The sequence below is a fragment of the Leopardus geoffroyi genome, chromosome B3, assembly GCF_018350155.1.
Source record: "Leopardus geoffroyi isolate Oge1 chromosome B3, O.geoffroyi_Oge1_pat1.0, whole genome shotgun sequence".
Taxonomy (NCBI): Eukaryota; Metazoa; Chordata; class Mammalia; order Carnivora; family Felidae; genus Leopardus; species Leopardus geoffroyi.
The window spans coordinates 86768155-86790817 of NC_059337.1; the positions used below are offsets into that span (position 1 = coordinate 86768155).

A 22663-nucleotide genomic window follows, 5' to 3' on the forward strand; every position below is an offset into this window, starting at 1 on the left:
AAGCCAGAAAGTTTAAAATAGCTTTGAACATAGTCACCAGGGCCTAGACATAAGATTAGACATTTGGAATTAATAAATTCAGTGGATTTGCTATGAAGCAACACCAAATCTTGATAGCCAAATAAATGTGAAAAGAGAAGTGAAAAAATAAATATTACTAGAAGCACGGGAATTTAAGTAAAATTTTCATGTTCCTATTTTTGCAGAAATTTCTTAGGCAGAAATCTTCATTTTGGCTTTTTCCTACTAGAACATTGTTGGTTTTGTTTTTTGGTTTCAGAGGGGTTTTTGTTTTGTTTTGGATTTTTTTTTTGTTTCGTTTTTTTCAGCAGAAGTACCAGGTTAAAAAAAAAAAAAAATCAAAATAGTCGTCTAAGGTATTTGTCATTGTAACATATTTATTTAGCAAATTCTCTATTACCTGTCCAGTAATTGATATTCCTTAAATACATCCAATAGGATGTTTGACATTTTGTAAGTTGAATGTGATATGTCCTTTTTTGTGTGATTCTTTTTGACTAACCATTTAGTCACGATGGGTATCTGTGCCTTTCATGTTAGCATTTCAGTCACGTTTTATAATTTACTGAAAATTGGCAATGCTGTCGATTATTGGCATAAAGAACCAGCCACCTATTTTTAAATGCTTTTTAATAATTTTTGAGAATGTTTTATCTATAATTCTAGAATGTGACATGTTAAGGCAAGCACTCAAATATCTTAAATTTAAGAAGTAACTCTGTTAGATATGCTAACCCAGATAGAGAACAAATCAATTAATTTAATTCCTAAATTATATAGAGACCTGAACTGCTACGTGTTTTTATTATTCTCTGTTATTTAAATAGAAAAGTGGCATTGTCCAGTGTTCACTTACATGACACTACTTTTCCTCTGGTCAGGATTTCACAGTTTGTCTTATGACTTCATTCTTATGGAAGAAAATAATCCCAGAGAAATTATATGAGTTCAACAAAATTAGTGAACTTCTGCCTCCAAACTCAAATACTTTTTAATTATTGCCATTAGTGTGTGCAAGGTATATGATAACATCGTTGAAAGTGAAAGACAGTATTTTCATGCAAATTAAGTTGTGAATAAACAAAACTGAAATCTGAATACTAGCACCCTATTTTAAAAGTTCTGATGAAAACTCTTTTGGGCTATACCTGAAACCCAATGGGAAAGGTGGTTGGAAGTTGGCGATTCTTTTAAAATTACAAGTTTGAACTCTCGAAAAACTGATTACAGACCCTTTAAAATTTAAATACTATAGGCAGAGCGGAACAATAACATCCCTTGAATAAAATACCTCTGACACTCAAGATTGTTGCCATTCTCCCTTTAGAGATTTTTTTTTCCCTGCCAAAAAGGAATTGCAAAGGTTAAGTCATATCTGTAAGAATCAGGTTGTAGTCTTGTGTATTTTTTTCACATTAAATATCAAAGATAGCTTAACATATTTAGCATTTTCTGGGTTTTACTATTAATAAAGTTAAAAGAAAATCCAGTGTGATCAGGCAGTGGAGCCACATTAAGTTTGTATGTGAAACACCCATTGTGCTTATCTTATTCTTGATATTGCTCTGAACCCATGTTCCACATTCTGAGTTCTGTGTATAAAGTTAAACATTGCAAAAGGGCATATATCTGATGATACAGATGAATAAGGTTGAAGTTTAGTAATGAGCAAAGTTGATAAATTTAATATGTTCTTGTCTTCAATATGTCTTTTATTAATATAATTTGATTATTTTGTGGGAAATTATGAAACACTACTAAAAATACTGATAGATTATAAAACTACCAGAAATTTAAGGTTCCTGTTTATACTATAATATATATATTTTAACATACCAAAACCAATATTAAATTTCTTAAAATATTAATTACTTACAGGCAAAGTTGTTAGCTATGCAAGAAGCCAGAGAAACTGCAATTCAACAGTACAAAAGACTAGAAGAAGAAATACAAACACTTCGTGTTTACTACAGGTAAAATTCTTTTTAACCTGGGCATAAAGAAATGTTGGTTTGGGAAATGTTTCTACCCAGTTTTACAGTGAGTGAAGAAATACCTCAAGGAAATTAAACATTATTCAGTTAAAATATTTTTGTAATTTTAAAGTGATTCAGGCACAAAATATTCTTTATTTTACCTTTTTTTTCTTTCCTGCATTTGGTAAAGTTTAAGCTTAGATTCCCATCAGATTTATAAAATTTACATAACTTATAACCAGTTGTCTGAATGGAGTCTAGTTAACTATTGAACTATTTGCTCATCTAAATGCCACCTCTAAAATGATACATATTTTTAAAATAGTACATGAATAGCAGTAATAGCCTTTCACCAATTATAATATGAGAAGTTTTTAAAGGAATGCCACTGAAGGATTTTTAACAATTATTTAATTTATGCTGCAAGAGTAGTTGTGAAATTAACTCAGTAGGTCACACTGGCATTTTTTAATGAAAAGAAATAGAATAGAAAATGTCAGAGTGCATTTCCTGTAGTTAAAGTAAATATTGTTTTGTGATACTTTGGTTTCAGTTTTGTGTTATGCGAGAGAGAAATAAGATTGTTGGGTTATCTGTAAAATATCTGTATATTTTTTCACAAAGGATCATTGTAAAAACAAAAAAAGTTTTGAAAAATGATGTATAATGTTCTATATGTTCTCTGATACTTGATAAGATTAAAAAGAATCTGAAGTCTAAAATGTAAGAATTCACTAACTTGAGCTGTGGGTATTTGAAAGGTTTTCTTTTAGTTTTTTGCGTCCTCTCAGAACAATGTGGTTAAGTACATAAAATGCAATTAAATCAAAACCAGTTTTACTGAAATAGTTATGAAAGTATGTCATATTACTATATTCACACATCGTTATTAATACATTAAATAACTAGGTCTAACACCAAGTCTATTAACAACCATAATTTCAAAGTAGTGATGACTGTAAATGATATTTTGGGGATAACTGCAAACACTGAAATGTGATGTGAAAATATCAGTGGCTTCTATGGGTGCAAATTCTCTATATAAAGAGGTAATGAAGTAAAATTAGGTCATTAGCATGGGCTCTAACCAAATATGACTGATGTTTTCATAACAAGTAGAAATTTGGACATAGAGACGCACACATACAGGAAGGCTGTACAGAGACACCAAGAGAAGACAGCCTTTTGCCTGGCATCCACAAGTCAAGTAATCCCAAAGATTGGCAGCAAATACCAAAATCTAGAGGAGGCCTGGGAGGATTCTCACCTATTCCGTCAAAGAGAGGATAGTCCAACTGACATGTTGATTTTGGACCTGTAGCTTCCAGAACTCTGAGACAATAAATTTCTGTTTTAAGTCTCCCAGTTTGTGCTACAATGTTACAGCAGCCTTAGGAATTAATGCAGTTATCAAATATTAAGTATGTTTGGGGCGCCTGGTGGTGAAGTGTCTGACTCTTGATTTCGGCTCAGATCATGATCTCAATAGTTTGTGAGTTCGAGCCCCGCATCGGGCTCCATGCTGACAGTGCAGAGCCTGCTTGGGATTCTATCTCCCTCTCTATCTACCTCTGTCTCCCTCTCTCAAAATAAATAAATAAACTTAAAAATATATTAAGTAAATTGATTGATGACTGGGAAGTCATTTGCCTGCAGTTAGAAGCAGTGTCTATGTGTGGTCATGTAGATAAGCAGAAACCTGATAATGAATAAAGACATCTCAGCAACCCACCCTTTTTTTTTTTAAACTATAGAGTGGATATGACAATCTTTCCTCCATACTTTACACCAATGCACCAATGGATTCTCCACTGTAGCTGTGCATTAAAATCACCTGAAGAGCTTCTTTTTTTTTTTTTTTTTAATTTTTTTTTTCAACGTTTATTTATTTTTGGGACAGAGAGAGACAGAGCATGAACGGGGGAGGGGCAGAGAGAGAGGGAGACACAGAATCGGAAACAGGCTCCAGGCTCTGAGCCATCAGCCCAGAGCCCGACGCGGGGCTCGAACTCACGGACCCGAGATCGTGACCTGGCTGAAAGTCGGACGCTTAACCGACTGCGCCACCCGGGCGCCCCCTGAAGAGCTTCTAAAAGCCCTAATCCCCATCTCCTCCCAGGGCAGTTACATTGGAGTCTCGGTGTAGGACTCGGCTATCAGTGTGTTTTAAGGTCCCTAGAAATTCCCACGTGTATCCAAGTTTGAGGGATGCTGCTTTGCATGCACATTTCAGATAGCTGCGTTACATCAGGGTCTCTTCTTGGTGGAATAATAGAGGCATATATTAAACCCTCTACTAGGACTTACAAGTATCATATGATTTGTGCCCAGACCTTGGATACCGCAGTGTGGTATGAAGTAGCTTCACTCTATTGATAAGGGAGAGTTTTTATGGAACCTTTTCCTGCCATCCTTGTGAGGTAGGACAGCAGGTGTTTATTGATAAAGTGACAGTGTCCAAAAATTCTGAGAGGCATATGATATTCTTACATGAACTGACATTTCTTCTTCAAAAATGAACCTGATGCCAGTTCTTAATGCTCCTCCTTCTTTCTATTGAATTGCAGATTACTGAGAGATTTTTGAAAATTGTAAAGCTAAACTATTTGTTTTTCAAAGACTTTTTAATCTACATGATTGTAACAGAGTTGAACAACTCTTCGAGTTAACAGTTGTTGGCTCAAAGATATTCTTCACGTATACCCCTCTTACTGCTGCTTAAAAAAAAAAAAATACTGGTAGTATGGTGAAGCTCCTGGGATTTGCACTTAGAGAGTCCTGCCTTTATGACTTATATAAATGAACTTCCCCAAGACCATTTCCTTTTTTGTAAAATTAGAATTCTAGTACCTACCTCATACACTTGTTTTAAGTATGTATAGCTCTTAGCTATTTGTTTGAAATTAGTTGTCATTAGTAACCTACACAGAAGTGGTTTTAATAAAGCATTAGATGTAGAAGTCAGTTAGCTGTGAGTTAAAGAGTGATTAGAGGTAATGTAGTAATTTGGACAATTAGAATGGTCCTTGAAGAAGCCTGAATAAGAAAGATGTTAATGATAGTGGAGAAGAAAGGAAGATAGGTTAAGGACTTATGTTTTTTGTTTTTGAAAAATGGCAGATATTTGAGCTTGTTTATGACTAATTGGAAGGAACCAAGAGAGAGATTGTCAGGGAACAGGATTCCTAAAGAAATAGGAAGAGATGGAAATTAGGATCTGCAAAAGAGTTTACCTTGAACAGGAAGATGGTCACAGACAGGAGTGAAGGAGATAAGAATAGCTGTGGAATACAAATGAAATTCAGTTTGCAATTAATAGGCTTCATTTTTTTCTGCAAAGTAAGGGTCACCGTGAGCTTCTAAAGTGACGAAGGACAGGAAGTTTTGGAAGGAATAACAGAGTAGCTACTGAAGAGAATGGGAAAGAGAACTGAATAAGGGCAAAAAGAACAAGACAAGCAATCCTGAAGAGTCAGCTGGGATAGATGCTATAGATTTGTATGAGTTCTGGTTTGTACAGTTGTGTAACTTCACACATTCAGTGGTTCTTGTAAACACAAGAAGCAAAGAAGGCAAAGAATTGGAATGATTCAGGATTACAAATATGCAGGACTAACATGATGAAGAGGAGAGTGGTTGAAAGTAAACTAGCAAAAAGATGTTGAAATGATGAATGATAGTCTGAGCTAAATAGGGCAGGAATAAAATTGAGAGTATACCAAGAGAAAAAGGAGAAATCCAGAAACCATAAATCTTGAGATCAAAAAGCAAAAGTAGTGGGATTAAGAAAATTCAGGAGCTAAAAGGATCAGAGATTGTAGTCAGAAAGTGGAACCTTGCTCTTTAAGCTCTCAGAGATTGCACTCATTGTCAGCACTGACAATATTTAAAAGTATTGCCTTAGTAGTAGATAGTTGAAACTGAGAAGAGGTAGGGGTCACTAGATATAAAGAAGTCGAGGATTTATGAAACTAACGTACTTGAATACCCATTTGGATATTGTCTCTGAAAATATTGACATATGTTGAGGTACTCACTGTAAGTGCCATAATGGAAAACGACCTAAAAATAAGTAGATAAAAGCTACATGTTGAAATAAACAGCTGTATGTATCGAAGGATGAACCACGCAGTGTGTGATGCACAGGAGAATGCGTGGTGTCTATGAGGAAAGTTGCACCCTTTAGGAAGATCCATATTTCTATCAAAACAAAAAGGTATAGAGAACTTTTGTGCATTGTTGATGGGGATATAAAATGATACATCTGCTGTGGAAAACAGTTTGGCAGGTCCTCAAAAAGTTAGACATGGAATTCCTACATGATCCAGCAATTCTACACAAAGGATATACCCTAAAAGAACTGAAAGCAAGGACTCAGATACGCTCCACTGTTTGTACTGTATTGTTCAAATTAGTCAAAAAGTGAAAACAACTCAAGTGCCCATCTACAGATAAATGAATTTAAAAAATGTGTTGTATACATGCAATGGAATATTATTCGGCCATAAAAAAGAAATGAAATTCTGATGCAAGCTGCAACATGAGTGAACCTTAAAAGCATTATGCTAAGGGGAATAAGCCAGAGAGAAAAGATAAATATGATATGATTCCACTTCTGTGAGGTATCTAGAACAGGCAAATTCATAGAGACAGAAAGTAGAATAGAGTTACCAGGGGCTGAGAGAAGGAAGGAATAGGGAGCTCCCAGGGACTGGAAGAGGAGAGAGTGGGGAGTTATGATTTAATGGGTACAGAGTTTCTGTTTGGAATGGTGAAAAAGTTCTGGATATGGATGATGTTATCTTGCCACAGTTGTTTTTAAAATATACAAAGAATGTTCTGTGAAGATATACAGATATTTATTTTAAATAGTATGGGGGTAAAATCCCTGGGATATAAAACTCTGGGAAGAGAGAGGCAATTACCAAAAAGAACAAAGCTGAAATTTCCTGGAAGCTCACATTCTGATTTAATCGATTGAAATGAAAGTAAACAGTATTTCTTACTCACCTGAATAGATGGTGGTTACAAATCCATACATGAAATGCAACTAATTCATAGAAATATTGGGAGTTTTTCTTCTTACTTTCCTATGTTACAGAGGACAGGAAAAAGTTCTACTTTTATGTGAAGGTAACCAAGACTAATTCTGTAGTGTGTGTGTGTGTGTGTGTGTGTGTGAACTCATAGATAATAAATTTTGTTTAACAAAGTTTAAGAAAAAACACATTTTCAGTTATTCAAGTCAATTTTACACTTATTTATACATATATGTATATTGTCATGTCAAACAAAGTAATTTACCAGTAATTAAGAAAAAATAGGGGTGCCTGGGTGGCTCAGTTGGTCAAGCATCCGACTTCAGCTCAGTCATGATCTCACAGTTCGTGGGGTCAAGTCCCATGTCAGGCTCTGTGCTGACAGCTCAGAGCCTGGAGCCTGCTTCGGATTCTGTCTCCCTCTCTCTGCCCCTCCCCTGCTCATGCTCCGTCTCTTTGTCTCTCTCTCTTTCTCTCTCTGAAAAATAAACATACATTAAAAAAAATTTAAAACTTAAAAGGAAAAATAGCTAAGGACAATATAGGAACAGGACAGTAAGCTGGAGTTAGGAGCAAGTCAGTGTACAGCTTGCATGTATATACCATGAAACAGGAAAAGAATAAGCCTAAAGAATAAGTCTGGCTCTCACCTTTCCAATAGCCGAAGCAGCGGAGGATGTGTGATCAGTCATTAGTTTCAAGGACAGATTAAAATATGCTGATGACTTTCATTCTACCATGCCTTTAATTCTGCCAATTAGTGATATTGACCTTCTTCTTTTTAAATTATTTTCCAAAATAATTTTCTTTTGCTGGGTTATGTACACTAAGAGCTACTGTTACTATAACCTTTCCATTTCTCTGTATGGAGTAGGAAAATGAAAAAAAATATTTTTCTGAGTTTCTCTATTCTGTTTGTTTCCTTGGAGCTTCAGAAGATTTTGAGTACTAAGAAGAGAAATGCTGGCCTTTCATTTCCTTTGGCAGAGTTAGAGACAGGGGCAGTGAGGTAGATGTACCCATCCTAAACTTAACCATTATAACTGACGGCTCTTTCACATGACACCAGAAGGCATAACAAGAGAGGAATAGCAAGAGGAAGATTTAAAATAAATCTCAGTTATTACCAACGTGTTATTAGTAAAATATCAGTACCTCCTCATTGCTGTGCTGAATGCTAAATTCATTTGCAAGAGCTTCATTAGTTTCAATCTGAACAGTTTCATCAGGGAATGATCTCAAACTTGGAAGGGTTAGATTTGTATTTTTTCCTGTATTGTAAACCTGTAGTGCTGCATTCCTGAGTTCAGGAGGCATAATAATAACAAACTCTTTCTAATGGAGAGAATGCCTAAGTTTGAACGTTTGCTAATTTTATAGTGCTTCCCTATATTTCCCTATATTTCCTTCCCTATATTTCCTACATTTTAGTGCTGTAAAATGTAAATTCAAGTGTGTGCATAAGAACTAGATCCTGTTGTTTGGTGCCATTAAACTAGGATTTAATATACTTATTTATAACAACAGCAGTTTATGTCTTAGGATTTTATTATGTTTTTGTGTGATTTCCGTGTGGGAAGTTGTGTGTGATGCCTTATGGAACCTGGTAAGTTTCACATTTTAGGCTAAAAGTACTGAATAGAATGCTTCATATTTTACGGTAGTATGTTTCCTAGGACTGTACTAGTACTTTCTTAATCATAGAAATCATTTTTATTTTTATTTTCTCTTTTTAACTTTTTAAATGTTTATTTACTTTTGAGAGAGAGGGAGAGAGACAGAGAGAAAGAAAGACAGAGAGAGACAATCCGAAGCCGGCTCCAGGCTCTGTGTTGACAGCACGAGGGGCTCGAACTCACAAACTGCGAGATCATGACCAGAGCCGAAGTCGGACGCTTAACTGCCTGAGCCACCCAGGCGCTCCTAGAAATCATTTTTAATAGAATGGTTACATGTTTGACATACTGAAAACTAGACTAAACCTGAGCCCTGCTTACTGGTTCATAATGTACATTTCAAAGTCGTACGAGCTATAATATAGAACCCATATAAAATATATTCAAAAAGAGAGTGAAATTCTTAATTTTTTCTACATCCCTTTTCTAAATTTTATTTAGTTATGAATCTTTTACTTAGCAACATTTTTTTGTCCGTGTATATGCTATCCATAACAGAGACATTACTGTCACTAGGATCTGGGTTTTTATTTTGTTTTGTCTTTTACTGGTGGTTTTGGTTCAAAACAATGGTTTTGAACTGTTGTTCTCCCAGTTGGAACTATATGCATTGATAAGACAGTCAGCAGTGATTATGGCATGGAAGTTCTAGCCAGGAAGCAACATTGTTCTTAAGTAAATCCCTCATCAAGAGGGGGTTGATCCTGACCTCATTTGTTCAGTGTTCTAATCAACAAACTGCCCAATGACATAAAAAATTTTGTCACATATGTATTTTCTACAAGAAGTAACTATCCGTGGAGTTGTGTTAATTGTACCATACTGCTAAAGCAGTAATAAAAAAAGAACAAAAGGAGACCTGAATTCTTCCATCTTTGCCATTAATCAGAATTTTTTTTTTTTTAACATAGGCAAGCTCTAACCTTTCTAGATTTCAGTTTAACTTTGACACTAGGGGCTTTTTGTAGTTCTAACATTTTGTGAAATTTGTCACTCTTTCATGTGACGTAGATTAAATTTTATGTTTAGTGATGTTTAGAAATAGTAACTGTCTTCTTGTATCAATAAGTTGCATCTATTTTCAAGGCCTTTTTATTGCACAGCTGACTTCACCTTTACTATTCAAACCACCATTATATTTGTCGGTGGCTCTGGATGCAAAACAAAAAAAATTAAAACAAAGTTTGAAAAACAAGAGACCTTAAGGTTTGCATTTTCTATATGTCCAATGATTTAGAATATAGTTATTAAGGATTCTTTTCTTCCTTTTCTCAACTTATAGAATGTGACATTTAATAAGTCACTTCTGAATGTCAGTTACTTCACCTGTAAACAGAGATATCTGACCTGCTTATTTAGGAAAATCATGAGATAATATGTTTGGATATTTTTTGAGAAATGTAAACCACTGTGCAAGGAAATAATAGTAATATTTATAAAATTACTTGAAAAGTTTTGCTTTATTCAAATGTAACTATTAAATTAGTGAAAAGCCATTTCTACTGTAATATTTTATGTCTTCCATGACTTTGTACCCAAAAGGATATTTTTTGCATTGTCAGTTCTCACTGTTTCCTGGGCCGCCTTCTAACATCTAACAGTAAGTTAAAAAGCAAAACTAAAATTCCGTGTGTGTAATTCTATTATTCTTAGTTTTTCTATCAAATGACCCGGCCTCCTAAGAGCATTTGACAAAATATTTTGCCATTTAATCATTGTTGTTAGCAAGGCCCAGTGTTAAAATGGACTTTCCAATTCTAGGTCTTAATGTTTTCCATCTATTAACATTATTTCTATTAGCTTGAGAAAGTTTTAATTTCATGTTTTGTTAGATATAAAAAGTAGTGTTTCCCTTGATCTTGGCACAGAATCACCATTATTATAGTTCCACAGGTGCCATTTGGCTCGTGCATAGGTAATCTTCCATTTGTCCCTTTGCACAAATTTAATCAGTAGCCAAATTTTGCTACAGTTTTCCTTGCAGTGTTTGTTACTTTTGACTTCTCATTTCCCACAGCTCCTACCTTAGATCAGACTTCTATAAATTTGTGGCCAGGCTTCTCTTGCTACTTCATCTTCTTGTTTCCATTCCTTACCCCTCTTAAGATTCCTGAAACATTATTTTCAACCTCTCACTCAGCCATTAACACTATTTAATAATACCACATTACCTAAACAATAAATTCCGAACTTTTTAGTGTAACATTCATGAACCCTTGTTTGTGAGAGACAGAGCACAAGCAGGAGAGAGGCAGAAAGAAAGGGAGACACAGAATCTGAAGCAGGCTCCAGGTTCTGAGCTGTCAGCACAGAGCCCGACGCAGTTCGAACTCACTAATTGCAAGATCATGACCTGACCTGAAGTTGACTGAGCCACCAGGCACCCCGACTGCCACCGGTATTTCTGAATTAACATGTCACCAGTCATCTTCTTGCCTGCTGATTTCATTCACATCAGTGTCACCCGTGTCAGTACACTGCCTCACACATAGTAGGAACTCGACAAATATTTGTTACACTGAATTGACTATTATTTGCACTCCCAAAATGAACCGCTCACAATTTCTTGGACACACCCCACAATTTCCCACTCCAGTGCTTTGATTAACTGTTCGATTAATCTTTTTCTTATCTTTTCAACCAGAAATGATCTCATTCTACCTGAAGTGAACTACCATGGTTCTTCATAGTGGCTGTGTCACAATATATACCTCACGCTCACCTATGTAATAGTTGTGTGGGTATTTCTCTTAATTCTTCCACCAGGGCTTCTATTCTTTATATACACCAGGCCTTCAGTAAATATTTGCCAAACAAATGAATAAACAATGAAATTTAACACTAGATTGAAAGTTTCTTCAGATGAAACATTTCTTCTGCAGAGTAGAACTGAGTGCAGTGCATACAGTAAGAGCTCAATGCTGAATGAAATGATTGGAAATAGTATGGACCTAGTCCAACATCTTGGTTAGTCATTTGCAGGTGTGTGGGACACAACAGGGTCTCCATATAAGAGAGTATGCCATCTTCCACCAAGTTTATTTTTTCCCAGGCAACAGTGTTCAAATTTGAAAACCGTTATTAGAAAACACTTATGTGAATATTAATTTTTTGAAATTTAGAATTAAGAACTCAATATTATTACCATATATCAATGTCATATATGATGTTCATTGCAGTATTGTTTCTTATAGTGAAAAAATCAATTAGAATTTTCCCTATGGATTTTTTTTAATGAGCACATTATTTAAAAATATCAATTGTCAAAATTAAAACTGGAAAGTCTACCAACATGGGACCCTTAGGATTATGGCGTGGTGCGTGTATTAGGGTTCTCCAGAGCAACAGAACCAACAAACTGCATGTGTACATGGAGAGAGATTTATCTTAAAGAATTGATATGCATTTATGGGGGGGGAGGGGTGGCCAGTCTAAAATCTGCCAGGTAAGCCAGCTGGCTGGAGAACTAGGGAAGAGTTGATATTGCTGTCATGAGTCCAAAAATTCAGAATTCCTTCTTCCTTGGGGAGCTCATTCTTTTTCTTAAAGCCTTCAACTGATTGGATGACCACCACCCCTCATATTATGAAGAGTAATCTGCTTTCCTGAAAGTCTGTTGATCTACATAATAATCATATCTAATAAATACCTTTACAGCAACATCTAGACTGATCTTTGAACAGGTATCTGGGTACCGTAGCCTAACCAAGTTGACAGAATCAACAGTCACACCTGTGTGTTTCAACAGTCAGCTGGGGCTAAGTAGAAGCTACTTTCTCTAAAAGGAGCATGCACTCTCTGTTGCACCACATTTCCCATCCGGCCCAGTTCATGCATTTAAATCATCTGCCTTAGTCGTACAGGCATATAAGTTTGTGTCGCAGATGTGTGTTGTGATCTTACTTATAAAAGGAGTGTGTGTACACGTTACGTATGCACCGACCCCTGGCTGCTTCTCTAACCTCATTTATTAACATGTTTCTACTCTAGCTACGCTAGTTCCCTTATTATCACAGACCTTCTAAGAACACTGCCATCTCAGGGCCTTGACTTTTTTTTCTCCTCTGCCCTCTCACTGTGATGAGTCCCCTCCTTCACTCTGTTCACTTTTCTATTTAAATGTACCTGACCATCTAAAATAGCTTATCCACTCTGCACCACTGTTACCCTCCTTTACTTTTCTTCATATTAGACAACCCCACATGACACTAGCCTGTATTTGTGGACTATCTTCTGAAATTAAATTCTGCAAGGACAAGGATTTTGTTTGCATATCACTGCATCTTATACTTGAATCAATTCTTAGCATACTTTTAATGATCAATAGAAGTTCTCTGAATGTATGAATATATGCTTAAACATTGTAATACATCAGAAACTTAGCAGGTTATCTGGGAAATGAGACTAGGTGTAACAGATTAATTACCTGGTGAGAGAAGAGGAAATTTAAAAAAAAATAATGTTTGATTTATTTTTGATAGAGAGAGAGAGAGAGAGACAGAGACAAAATGAGCGGGGGAGGGGCAGAGAGAGAGGGAGACACAGAATCCGCGAAGCAGGCTCTAGGCTCTGAGCTGTCAGCACAGAGCCCCATGGGGCTCCAACTCGTGAACCACGAGACTGTGACCTGAGCCAAAGCTGGACACTTACTTGCCTGAGGCACCCAGGTGCCCCAAGAGGAAATTTTAGACTGCATTTCATACCCTCATAAAGTGTTTGAGGTTTTTGTGAGTATGCATTACTTTTATATAAAAGTAGATGTGTAACACCTACTTATGTGTGTGTGTGTGACAATGAAGTTCATTTTCTTTAGTAGATGTTATTAGTGTTGTGCTTTACAAAAAGATAAGATGTATGAGAGAGTGAAAATTCAAAGTAGATTTGCCCTACATTATGAAATATGTTTCTGTAAGTGATAACTTCACTTATATTTTAAGTTTGCCAAATATTTTAAAGTATTTTCAAGTACTTTATGTGGCAAAAATCCAAGCACTTTTAAAAAATAAAATATTAAGGGAAAGTACCAGCTTGAAAAGAAATACTAACCTAAACATTCTTCTGCCACTTGGTAGCAGCAGGGGCCCATGATAGATTAGTGAGGAAAAGGGCACCTTTAAAGAAAAAAAAAAATCCAATCCTATGAACATTAGCTATGGCCAGAAATGACCATGAAAAGAGAGAATCCCCTCATATTTCAAGAGACTTCACTGGGTACAATTAGGTTTAATTTAGCATATTTGAATTAAAAATATTTTTCTCTTTCTATACATGACATATGTGTTAGTAATGCATTAAAGTTTTATCAAATCTACACTAGTTTAAAATATTTGGCAAATGGAAATAATGCCTAATAATTGAAGACCTTTCTTCAGAAACATTGTGATTCATTAACCATAAAAAAAAATAATGATGCTAACATATAGAACGAGGTACAACAAACTGAGGTCTTTGAGCTACTCTTGATTTCTATAAACTTTCTAATGCTCCTGCTGTCATAAAGAGCTTAGTAAATATTGACTGAGGATGATGATGATCCAGCAGTATTTTTAAGACTGTGTGGCACTGGCAGTACACTCAGATATCCGGGACTTAAGGTTGTCATTTTGCCATGAGGCCCTTCCACCTGGGCCTCTCCCAAAAGGACAAATGTTTACCTGCAGTTAGGCATTTAAATGTGTAAATATTCCAGTCTCAAATATATACGAAGTAGCTAGAGTTTTCACTCTGAATCATGAAGTAGTTGTTCCCCAAAGTTTAAATTGATGTTCTAAAAGTTTACAGGAGTCAAAATAGGCTTACTTGAATATTATTTTCCATAATTCCAAACAAACATTTTTTTATGGACATAGGTCAATATGAAAATATTTTGTTCCTTTTACAGTTCCAAACCCAGGATATTTATGAAACATCTGCATTTATTAGGGTTTAATTTACTATTCTGCTTAGTTGTTATGTTTTAAATATTTTGCAGTATATCTTGTTCCTTTTAACTTATAAGGGTTTTATGACTGTCAGTATTCTGTTAATATATTTCCTTAATATAGTTCCAGTCATTTCCCATTTAGTTCTCATTAGATCAGAAATAAACAATAATCAGTTACTACATGAAACTATCAAGAAATTCAAAAGCCTAGGGATTATTTTTTAGTTCAGTTTTATTAGACATTATTGATCTGAAATATTTTAATTTACTTTCATCCATGGAAAGTTCAGTTGTGCTAACAAGCTAGGTCAGATATTCTAAATCGTAAAAAATGAAAATTTTCTGAAACATCAGTTGTACGGAAAAATGTGAGAATTGAGGTTTTGTTCCAGACAGTTGGACACACTACAGCATCATTGGCTCATAATTGAGCTATGTAAGTTTCCTGATTTTGTTTGATATTACTTTTTTTAAATTTGTTTGGTTTTGTTGTATATATTCAGAATTGAAATAACCATTTATCTAATTTTTCTACTCTGTTACGTAAAAACTAAAGTGAAACGAAGGAGTCAAGTGTTAGTCCTTTGTGTCCTGACATGATTCTTAATAGCTATTTCTTTTTGCTTTGTAAGTAGTAATATGATGAAAAGGTGACAAATAGACTTCAATTATAATTCATATGAAGAAAACTTCATTTATTTCTAAATCTGATTCAGTTTGATCTTTATCATTTTATTTATAAAATTTTATTTTGCATTTATTTTGTTTGGTACGACACAGTGTTTTAATTCAGAGTTGACATAACAGTAAGACAAATGGTATAGATTCTGACTTCTTAGCTAAGTGACCTTTGACAGGTAATTAACCTGTCTGAGCCTCAATTTCCTGACCTATAAAATCAGGATTGTAATATTACCTGCCTCATATTATTTTTGAGAAAAATAAAATGAAATAATGCATGCCAAATGCTTTGTACAGTTGCTGGGTATAGGCTTAGGTATTTAATAAATGTGAACAATTGTTATTATAATCTCTGTACTGAGTTTATATTGAGTTGTCATTCACTTTTCTTTGAGATTCTCTTAATACATTTCCTTTTTTTTTTTTTTAAAGTATTTTTGACTCAAAATACCATATTGAGACTGCAATATGGAATTGTTTGATCTTTCTTTAGGGACAAGTTTTCACTGGAATTATTTTTTTCTTATTGTAGGATACTTTAAAAAAATTTAGTTATGGGGCGCCAGGTGTCTCAGTCAGTTAAACATCTGACTTTGGCTCAGGTCATGATCTCGTAGTTCATGAGTTCGAGCCCGTGTCTAAGGCTATCGGCTTGGAACCTGCTTCAGATTCTGTGTCTCACTCTCTCTTTGCCCTCTCCCCTGCTCGCTCTCTCTCTCTCTCTCTCTCTAAAAAATAAATAAACATTAAATATATACATATATATTTAGTCAAAAGGATGTGCTTGAACTTAGATTTGGCTCTGTTTTTATTCACAGTTTAGTTTCAGGAGTTGTTTCTTTACACAGGAACATTTTAGTGGCCAGAAAACTATTGAGAATTACAAAATTAATACTTTTCATTCTTATACATTATTAAAAACATATTTTTCAGACTTTACCCTCAAAATATACCATTTCTCCCAATGTTTTCTAATATAAAATCTCCTCAAGAAAATAATAAGGATGTAATTTTAAAGCTATTCTTCTGTTCTATCTTTTATCTTAGAGTTTGGTACATTCATTATCTTCCTTAATTCCTTCAACATCCTTGTGAGGTGTTATCCCTTTTTACAGATCAGGAAACTGAAACCCAGAGCTATGAACTAACTTACCCTAGGTCACATCAGGGCCAGTAACACAAGTTAAATATTACCTAACTCATCTAATACTTGGGCCTTTTACTTATCTACTAGACAGCTTCCCCCACCCTGCCTGTCTCAAAAAGACTGCTGAGGCTAAACTGGTACTTCAGCATTATTTTCCTGATTTGGATATACTTGATATGTTTGTCACATTAAACACACCTCTAAGACCACGTTAAAGACATGTTAAAACGGTGAAAGAATTTGACCTGCTTTGGAGTTTAACAGTCTTTGTCTGTGTTCAACCAAACTATACAAATTACAACCGCAGTCAATGTCTGGATTTATAAATAGACTACCTCTGAATTTTTTTGCAACCTTTAAGCTCTAGCATTATATCATATGTCAGACTACAGAAAGTAAATACTGTGCCTGAAAGTAATTTTATCCACATATTTATTTTTATTTGCATGTTGTAGTATTATATTATTTTATCACTGCTCTAGCACAATCAGTAAAATAACATTAACTGTGTTAGAAGTAATCATTAACCAAATAGCCATTTTTAATTTAATATGAATTTATTAAGAGCCTACTATATACTACGGAGTGTGCAGTCTCCTATGGAGAATAAAGTAACAGAGGATAAGATGCAGTTGATACAGTCAAAAATATTATAATTAAGTAGAAAGAAAAGAATATACTCAAAATAAGCCTAAAAAATTACATGCTGTTAAATAAAATTAACTTGACATTGCCATAGAAAATCACAGAAGGGAAAAATTATTATAGACTGAAATAGACAAAGTTTTATGGAATGCTTGGAAATTGAAATATGAACAAATGAGATGCTGATAGAAAGAGAGGAGGAGGAAGAGGACATTATAGTCTGGAAGAACAGTATAAGCAAAGAACAGTATAAGCAAAAGTGAAAACGTAATGAGCATAGTGCGTTATGTAATGGAATTGAGAGAAGGTTGCAGGAATTTGCTGTCATGAATTTAAGATTGATTCTGTATTCTTTACAGATATAGAGCTTGGAAATTAGCATATCACCCAGCAGTTCCATTCCTGGGTATATACACAAAAGAGTTCAAAACAGGTATGCAAACAAAAACTTGCATAGTAATGTTCACAACAGAATTGTTAACAATAGCCAAAAATTGGAAACAACTAAAATGTCCACCAACTAATGAATAAACAGAAGTGGTATATCCATATAATGGAATATTGTTCAGCCATAAAAAAGGAATGCCATACTGATACATGCTACAGCATGAATGAACATGCTAAATGAAAGAAGCCGGGACAAAGGTGCATTTTGCATGATTTTTTTTTTATGTGAAATATCCAGAATCAGCAAATACATAAACAGAAAGCAGGTTAGTGGTTTCCAGGGACTGGAGATCATGAGGAATGGGAAGTGACTGCTTAATGGATACAGGGTTTCCTTTGGGGATGATTAAAATATTTTGAAACTAAATGCTGATGACAGTTTGTAACATTATGTGTCACTAGTAGTATATTTTATGTTATGTTTATTGTAAAAAAAAAAAAAGATGAAAAAACAAACAAACAACCAGAATGCTAGCAAACTTTAACCCAGTAACATAGAAAAAGAATTATTTACCATGACCAAGTAAGATTTATCCCAAGATTGCAAAGTAGGCTTAATTAACATCTGAAAATCAAGAAATAGAATACGCTTTATCACTTTGCTAGGACTGCCACAACAAAATGCCTTAGACCATGTAGCTTAAACAACAGACAATTTTTTTAAGTTTATTTATTTATTAGAGAGAGACAGAAACGGCACAAGTGGGGGAAGGACAGAGAAAAAGGGAGAGAGAAAGAATCCCAAGCGAGCTCCGCTCTGCCAGAACAGAGCCCGATGCAGGGCTCAAACTCCCGAAACTGTAAGATCATGACCTGAGCCAAAACCAAGAGTCGGACGCTTAACCACCTGAGCCACCTAGGCACCCCAAATAGCAGAAATTTATTTCCTCAGCTTTGGAGACTAGAAGTTCAAGATCAAGGTGTCATCAGGTCTGGTTTCTCCTGAGGTCTCTCTCCTTGACTTGCAGATGGCCACCTTCTTTCTGTGTTCCCACATGGTCTTTCCTCTGTGCACACACATCCCTGATGTCTCTCTCCATATATCCTAATCTCTTCTTATAGTCATCAGTCAGGCTGGATTAGGGCCCACCGTAATATCCTCAGTTTAAGCTAATTACTTCATTAAATGCCCTATCTCCAAAAACAGTACATTCTGAGGTACTGGGTATCAGGGCTTCAATGTGTGAATTGGGTTGAGGGGGACACAATCCAGTCCAGAACACTCCAAAATTAATGTCCTCCTCACATGCAAAATACATTCATCACAAAGCCACAAGCCCAAAAGTCTTAGCCCACTATTGCATCCACTCCCAAGTCCTAAATCTCATCTAAATCAAGTGTGGGTAAAATTTCAGGTATGGTTCATTCTGAGGCAGAATTCCCCTCCAACTGTAAAACTGTGAAACCAGACAAGTTATCTGCTTCCAAAATACAAGGCTAGGACAGACATAGGATAGACATTTCCATTCCAAAAAAGAAGAAATCAGAAAGAAAAAAAGGGGTCACAGTTCCCAGTCAAGTCCAAAACCTATCCAGGAAGAATCCATTAGATTTTAAGGCTCTAGAATAATCCTCTTTGGCTCATTGCTCTGTCCTCTGGTCCCAGTGAGATAGCAGCCTCACCCTCCAGGCCCATGAGGTTAGCAGTCACACACTGGCCGTAGGTAGCAATATTGCCCCCATATCCCTGGACAGCAGCTTTGCCCCAAGGCCAGGGGGACAGCCTGACCCCCTGAAACCAAGGAGGAGACCACCTTGCCCACTGGGTCTGTACTGGGGTGGCCACCCTGAGGATCTCTGACCACCTGTGGGTCATTCTTCTCTTTCTTCAAGGATGACACATGTGTGCAGCAGGACAGAGATCTCTATTGCCTCATCTTCTAGATCTCAGAAGTCCAACAGACTTCTTTCATTTTGTCCTATCTCTGTCCCCTTTAGTCCAAACTGGCAGTGTTTCTCCTGGCCCATGTCTATTCCAAGCTTCTGTAAAGATGACTGATTAGATCCGTGGGCCACACATGATCTCTTTTTAGAATTGCTGTCCCATCTTATTGTTCTCTCTAGAACACACTTTCTCAGTTTTTGCAATATGGATAGGCTGAGAATTTTCCAAATCTTCAGGTTCCACTTCCTTTTTGCTTAACAATTCCTTTAATTTTATCTTTCTCTCCTCGCATTTTAGCACTTTAAAACAAGGATACCTTTTCTCCAATTTCTAGACATGTTCCTCATTTCCATCTGCTTACTCACCAGAATTACCTTTAACATCCATATTTCTACCAGTGGTCTCTTCAAGGCAACATAGGCTTTTTATAATATTTACCTCAAAACTCTTTCAGCCTCTACCCTTTCCCAAGTTCCACAGCCATATCCACATTTTAGGTATTTGTTACCACAGCACCCCTTTCCTGAGAGAAACAGAACCAACAGGATGGATGGATGGATAGATGGATGGATGGATGGATGGATGGATAGAGATAGAGATATATAGACATAGACATTGATTAGATATAGATATATTTAGAGAGAGAGAGAGAGATTTAATAAAAGCAATCAGCTCATGTGATTATGGGGTCTGGCAAGTCCAAAATGTTCTGCATGAGCCCATAGTCTGGAGACCAGGGAAGATTCTGAAGTTCAAATTTGAAGGCCTTTAGGCTAGCATGGAGACCCAGAGAAGGGCCAGCATTGTGGTTTGGTTCCAGAGGCAGTCTGGTGCCAGAATTCTTTGTGGTTTCAAGGAAGGCAGTCTTGTTCTATTAAGGCCTTCAACTGATTGAGTGAGGCCCATCCATATTATGCAAAGCATTCTGCTTTATTCACAGTCCACCAATGTAAATGTTAATCTCATCCAAAAATCACCCTCACAGAAACAACTAGAATAATGTTTAAGCAAATAACTGAGCCCCATGGCCCTGCCAGATTAACATATAAATTAACCATTGTATACACAAACACATTAATATAAAAATAAATGTAAACAAAATAATATAAAATGAATAAAAAACAAAACCCATGATCATCTCAAAAAAGCATTTAGTATCCAAAACTCTTCATTATTTAAAAAGAACAAACAAAAAAATCAATGAACTAGGAATATAGAAGGGAATATTCTCAACCTAGAAAAGAGCATCTATAAAAAACCCACAGGTAACTTCATACTTAATGATGAAAAGCTGTTTTGCCCCTGAGATCTCAAACAAGACAAGGATGTTCACTCTCACCACTTCTATTTAACATTGTACTAGAAGTTGTAGCAGAAACTAGAGTAGAAGGCTTCTAGATTGTAAAAGAAGAAATAAAATTATCTTCACAGGTGACATGTTCATGTATGTAGTAAATCCACGTATGTAAAATTTACTAAAAAACTGTTGGAACAAATAAGTTTGGTAAAGCTACAGATTACAAAATCAATATGCAGAAATTAATTGTATATTGCAGTGAGCATTCCAAAAATGAAATGAAGTAAACAGCATATATAATAACATCAAAAAGATTAAAATACTTAGGAATACTTTTTTAAAATAAGTGCAAAACTTACATTTTGAAAACTATAAAACATTGTTAAAAAAATTACAGAAAATCAAAATAAATGGAAAAACATCCCGTGGTCATGGATCAGAAGGTTATATTGATAAGATGGCAAGACTCCCCAGATTAATTTACAGATTCAGCATAATTCCTATCAGAATCACGGCTGTCTTGGTGGGATTGCATATGGAATTGCAAGGGACCAGAATAGCAAAAACAGTCTTGAAAAAGAACAAAGTAGGCAGAATCACTTCCTAGTATCAAACTTACTACAAAGCTACATCAATCAAAACTGTGTGGTAGTAGCCCAAGGGTAGACATTTAGATAAATGAAATAGAATTGAGAGTCTAGAAATAAACCCATACCTGACCAAAAAAAAAAAAAAGAAAAGAAAAGAAAAGAAAAAGAAAGAAACAAATGGAAACTTTGAACAGCCCTATATCTATCTATTAAAGAAATTGAATTTGTAATTTGAAATATTAGTCAAAGAAACTCCAGACCCAGGTGTCTTCATGTGAATTTTATCAGCCATTTAAGGAAGACAGTAACACTTGTAACACAGTTTCTTTAGAAAATAGAGGGAGAGAATACTTTCTAACTTAGTTGATAAGGTTAACTTTATGTTAGTATAAAAAGCAGCTGCAAGCATTACAAGAAACAAAAACTACATGGAAACATCCTTCAGGAACATACTCAAAAAATCCTCAGCCAAAACTAGGAAATCTAATCCAAGAATATATAAAAAGCATACTGCCTTATGATCAAGTGGCAATGCAAGTTTGGTTTAATATTTAAAAATCAATGTAATTTACCCTGTTAACAACATAAAAGAGAAGAAATGACCATCCTAATAGGTACAGAAAAAATACATAATAAAAATTCAAAACCTATTCAGTTGTTCAATCTGACTGGTAAAGAACATCTGGGAGCAAATTTACAGCTTACATATTTAATGATAAAGATTCAATGCTTTCTATGTAAGTTCAGGAACGAGGCAAGGATGTCCAACTGCCACTTCAGTTCAACTTCTTACAAGAAGTCATAACCATTAAAAACTAAAAACAAATAGAGCTGCTTGAATTCACAGTCAACGTAACTGTATGTATAGCTAATCCTAAGGAATCTTCAAAAAGGCTACTAGAAGAGCTGGATTCAGGTTTTTACACAAAAATCAATTGTATTTTTATCTATTAGCAATGGACAATTGTAAAATGAAATTAAGAATTCAGTTTCTTTTACACATTTGAGGATGATTTTAACACTTTCCCTGAAAACTACAAAAGATTGCTGAAAATAATTATGCAAGACCTAAGTAAATGGGAGAAACACACAGTGTTCATTAATGGGAAGACTTTTCTGAGTCTTAAATATTGCTAAGGTAATCATTATTTCCAAATTGATGTGTACATTTAACATTATCTTAATAAAAATTACATCACTTATTATTATAGACATTGACAAGCTAATTCTAAAATGTACCAAAAAAAAAAAAAATCAATTGATTTAGAATTGCCATGCAGTTTTACAAGAGAGACAGTTGGAGGAAAATTACTACCTGATTTCAAGATACAGTGTA

General features: G+C 35.1%; 1 protein-coding gene across 4 annotated transcripts in view; it reads left to right on the forward strand.

The window, feature by feature from the left end:
- The window catches only part of MIPOL1 (mirror-image polydactyly 1), a 328723-nt gene that overhangs the window by 214293 nt on the left and 91767 nt on the right, over nt 1–22663 (forward strand). For all 4 annotated transcript variants that reach the window (XM_045450737.1, XM_045450735.1, XM_045450734.1 and 1 more), the window contains one exon: nt 1900–1994. In XM_045450737.1, coding sequence (XP_045306693.1) covers nt 1900–1994 — 95 coding nt within the window. The remainder of the gene's footprint in view (nt 1–1899; nt 1995–22663) is intronic.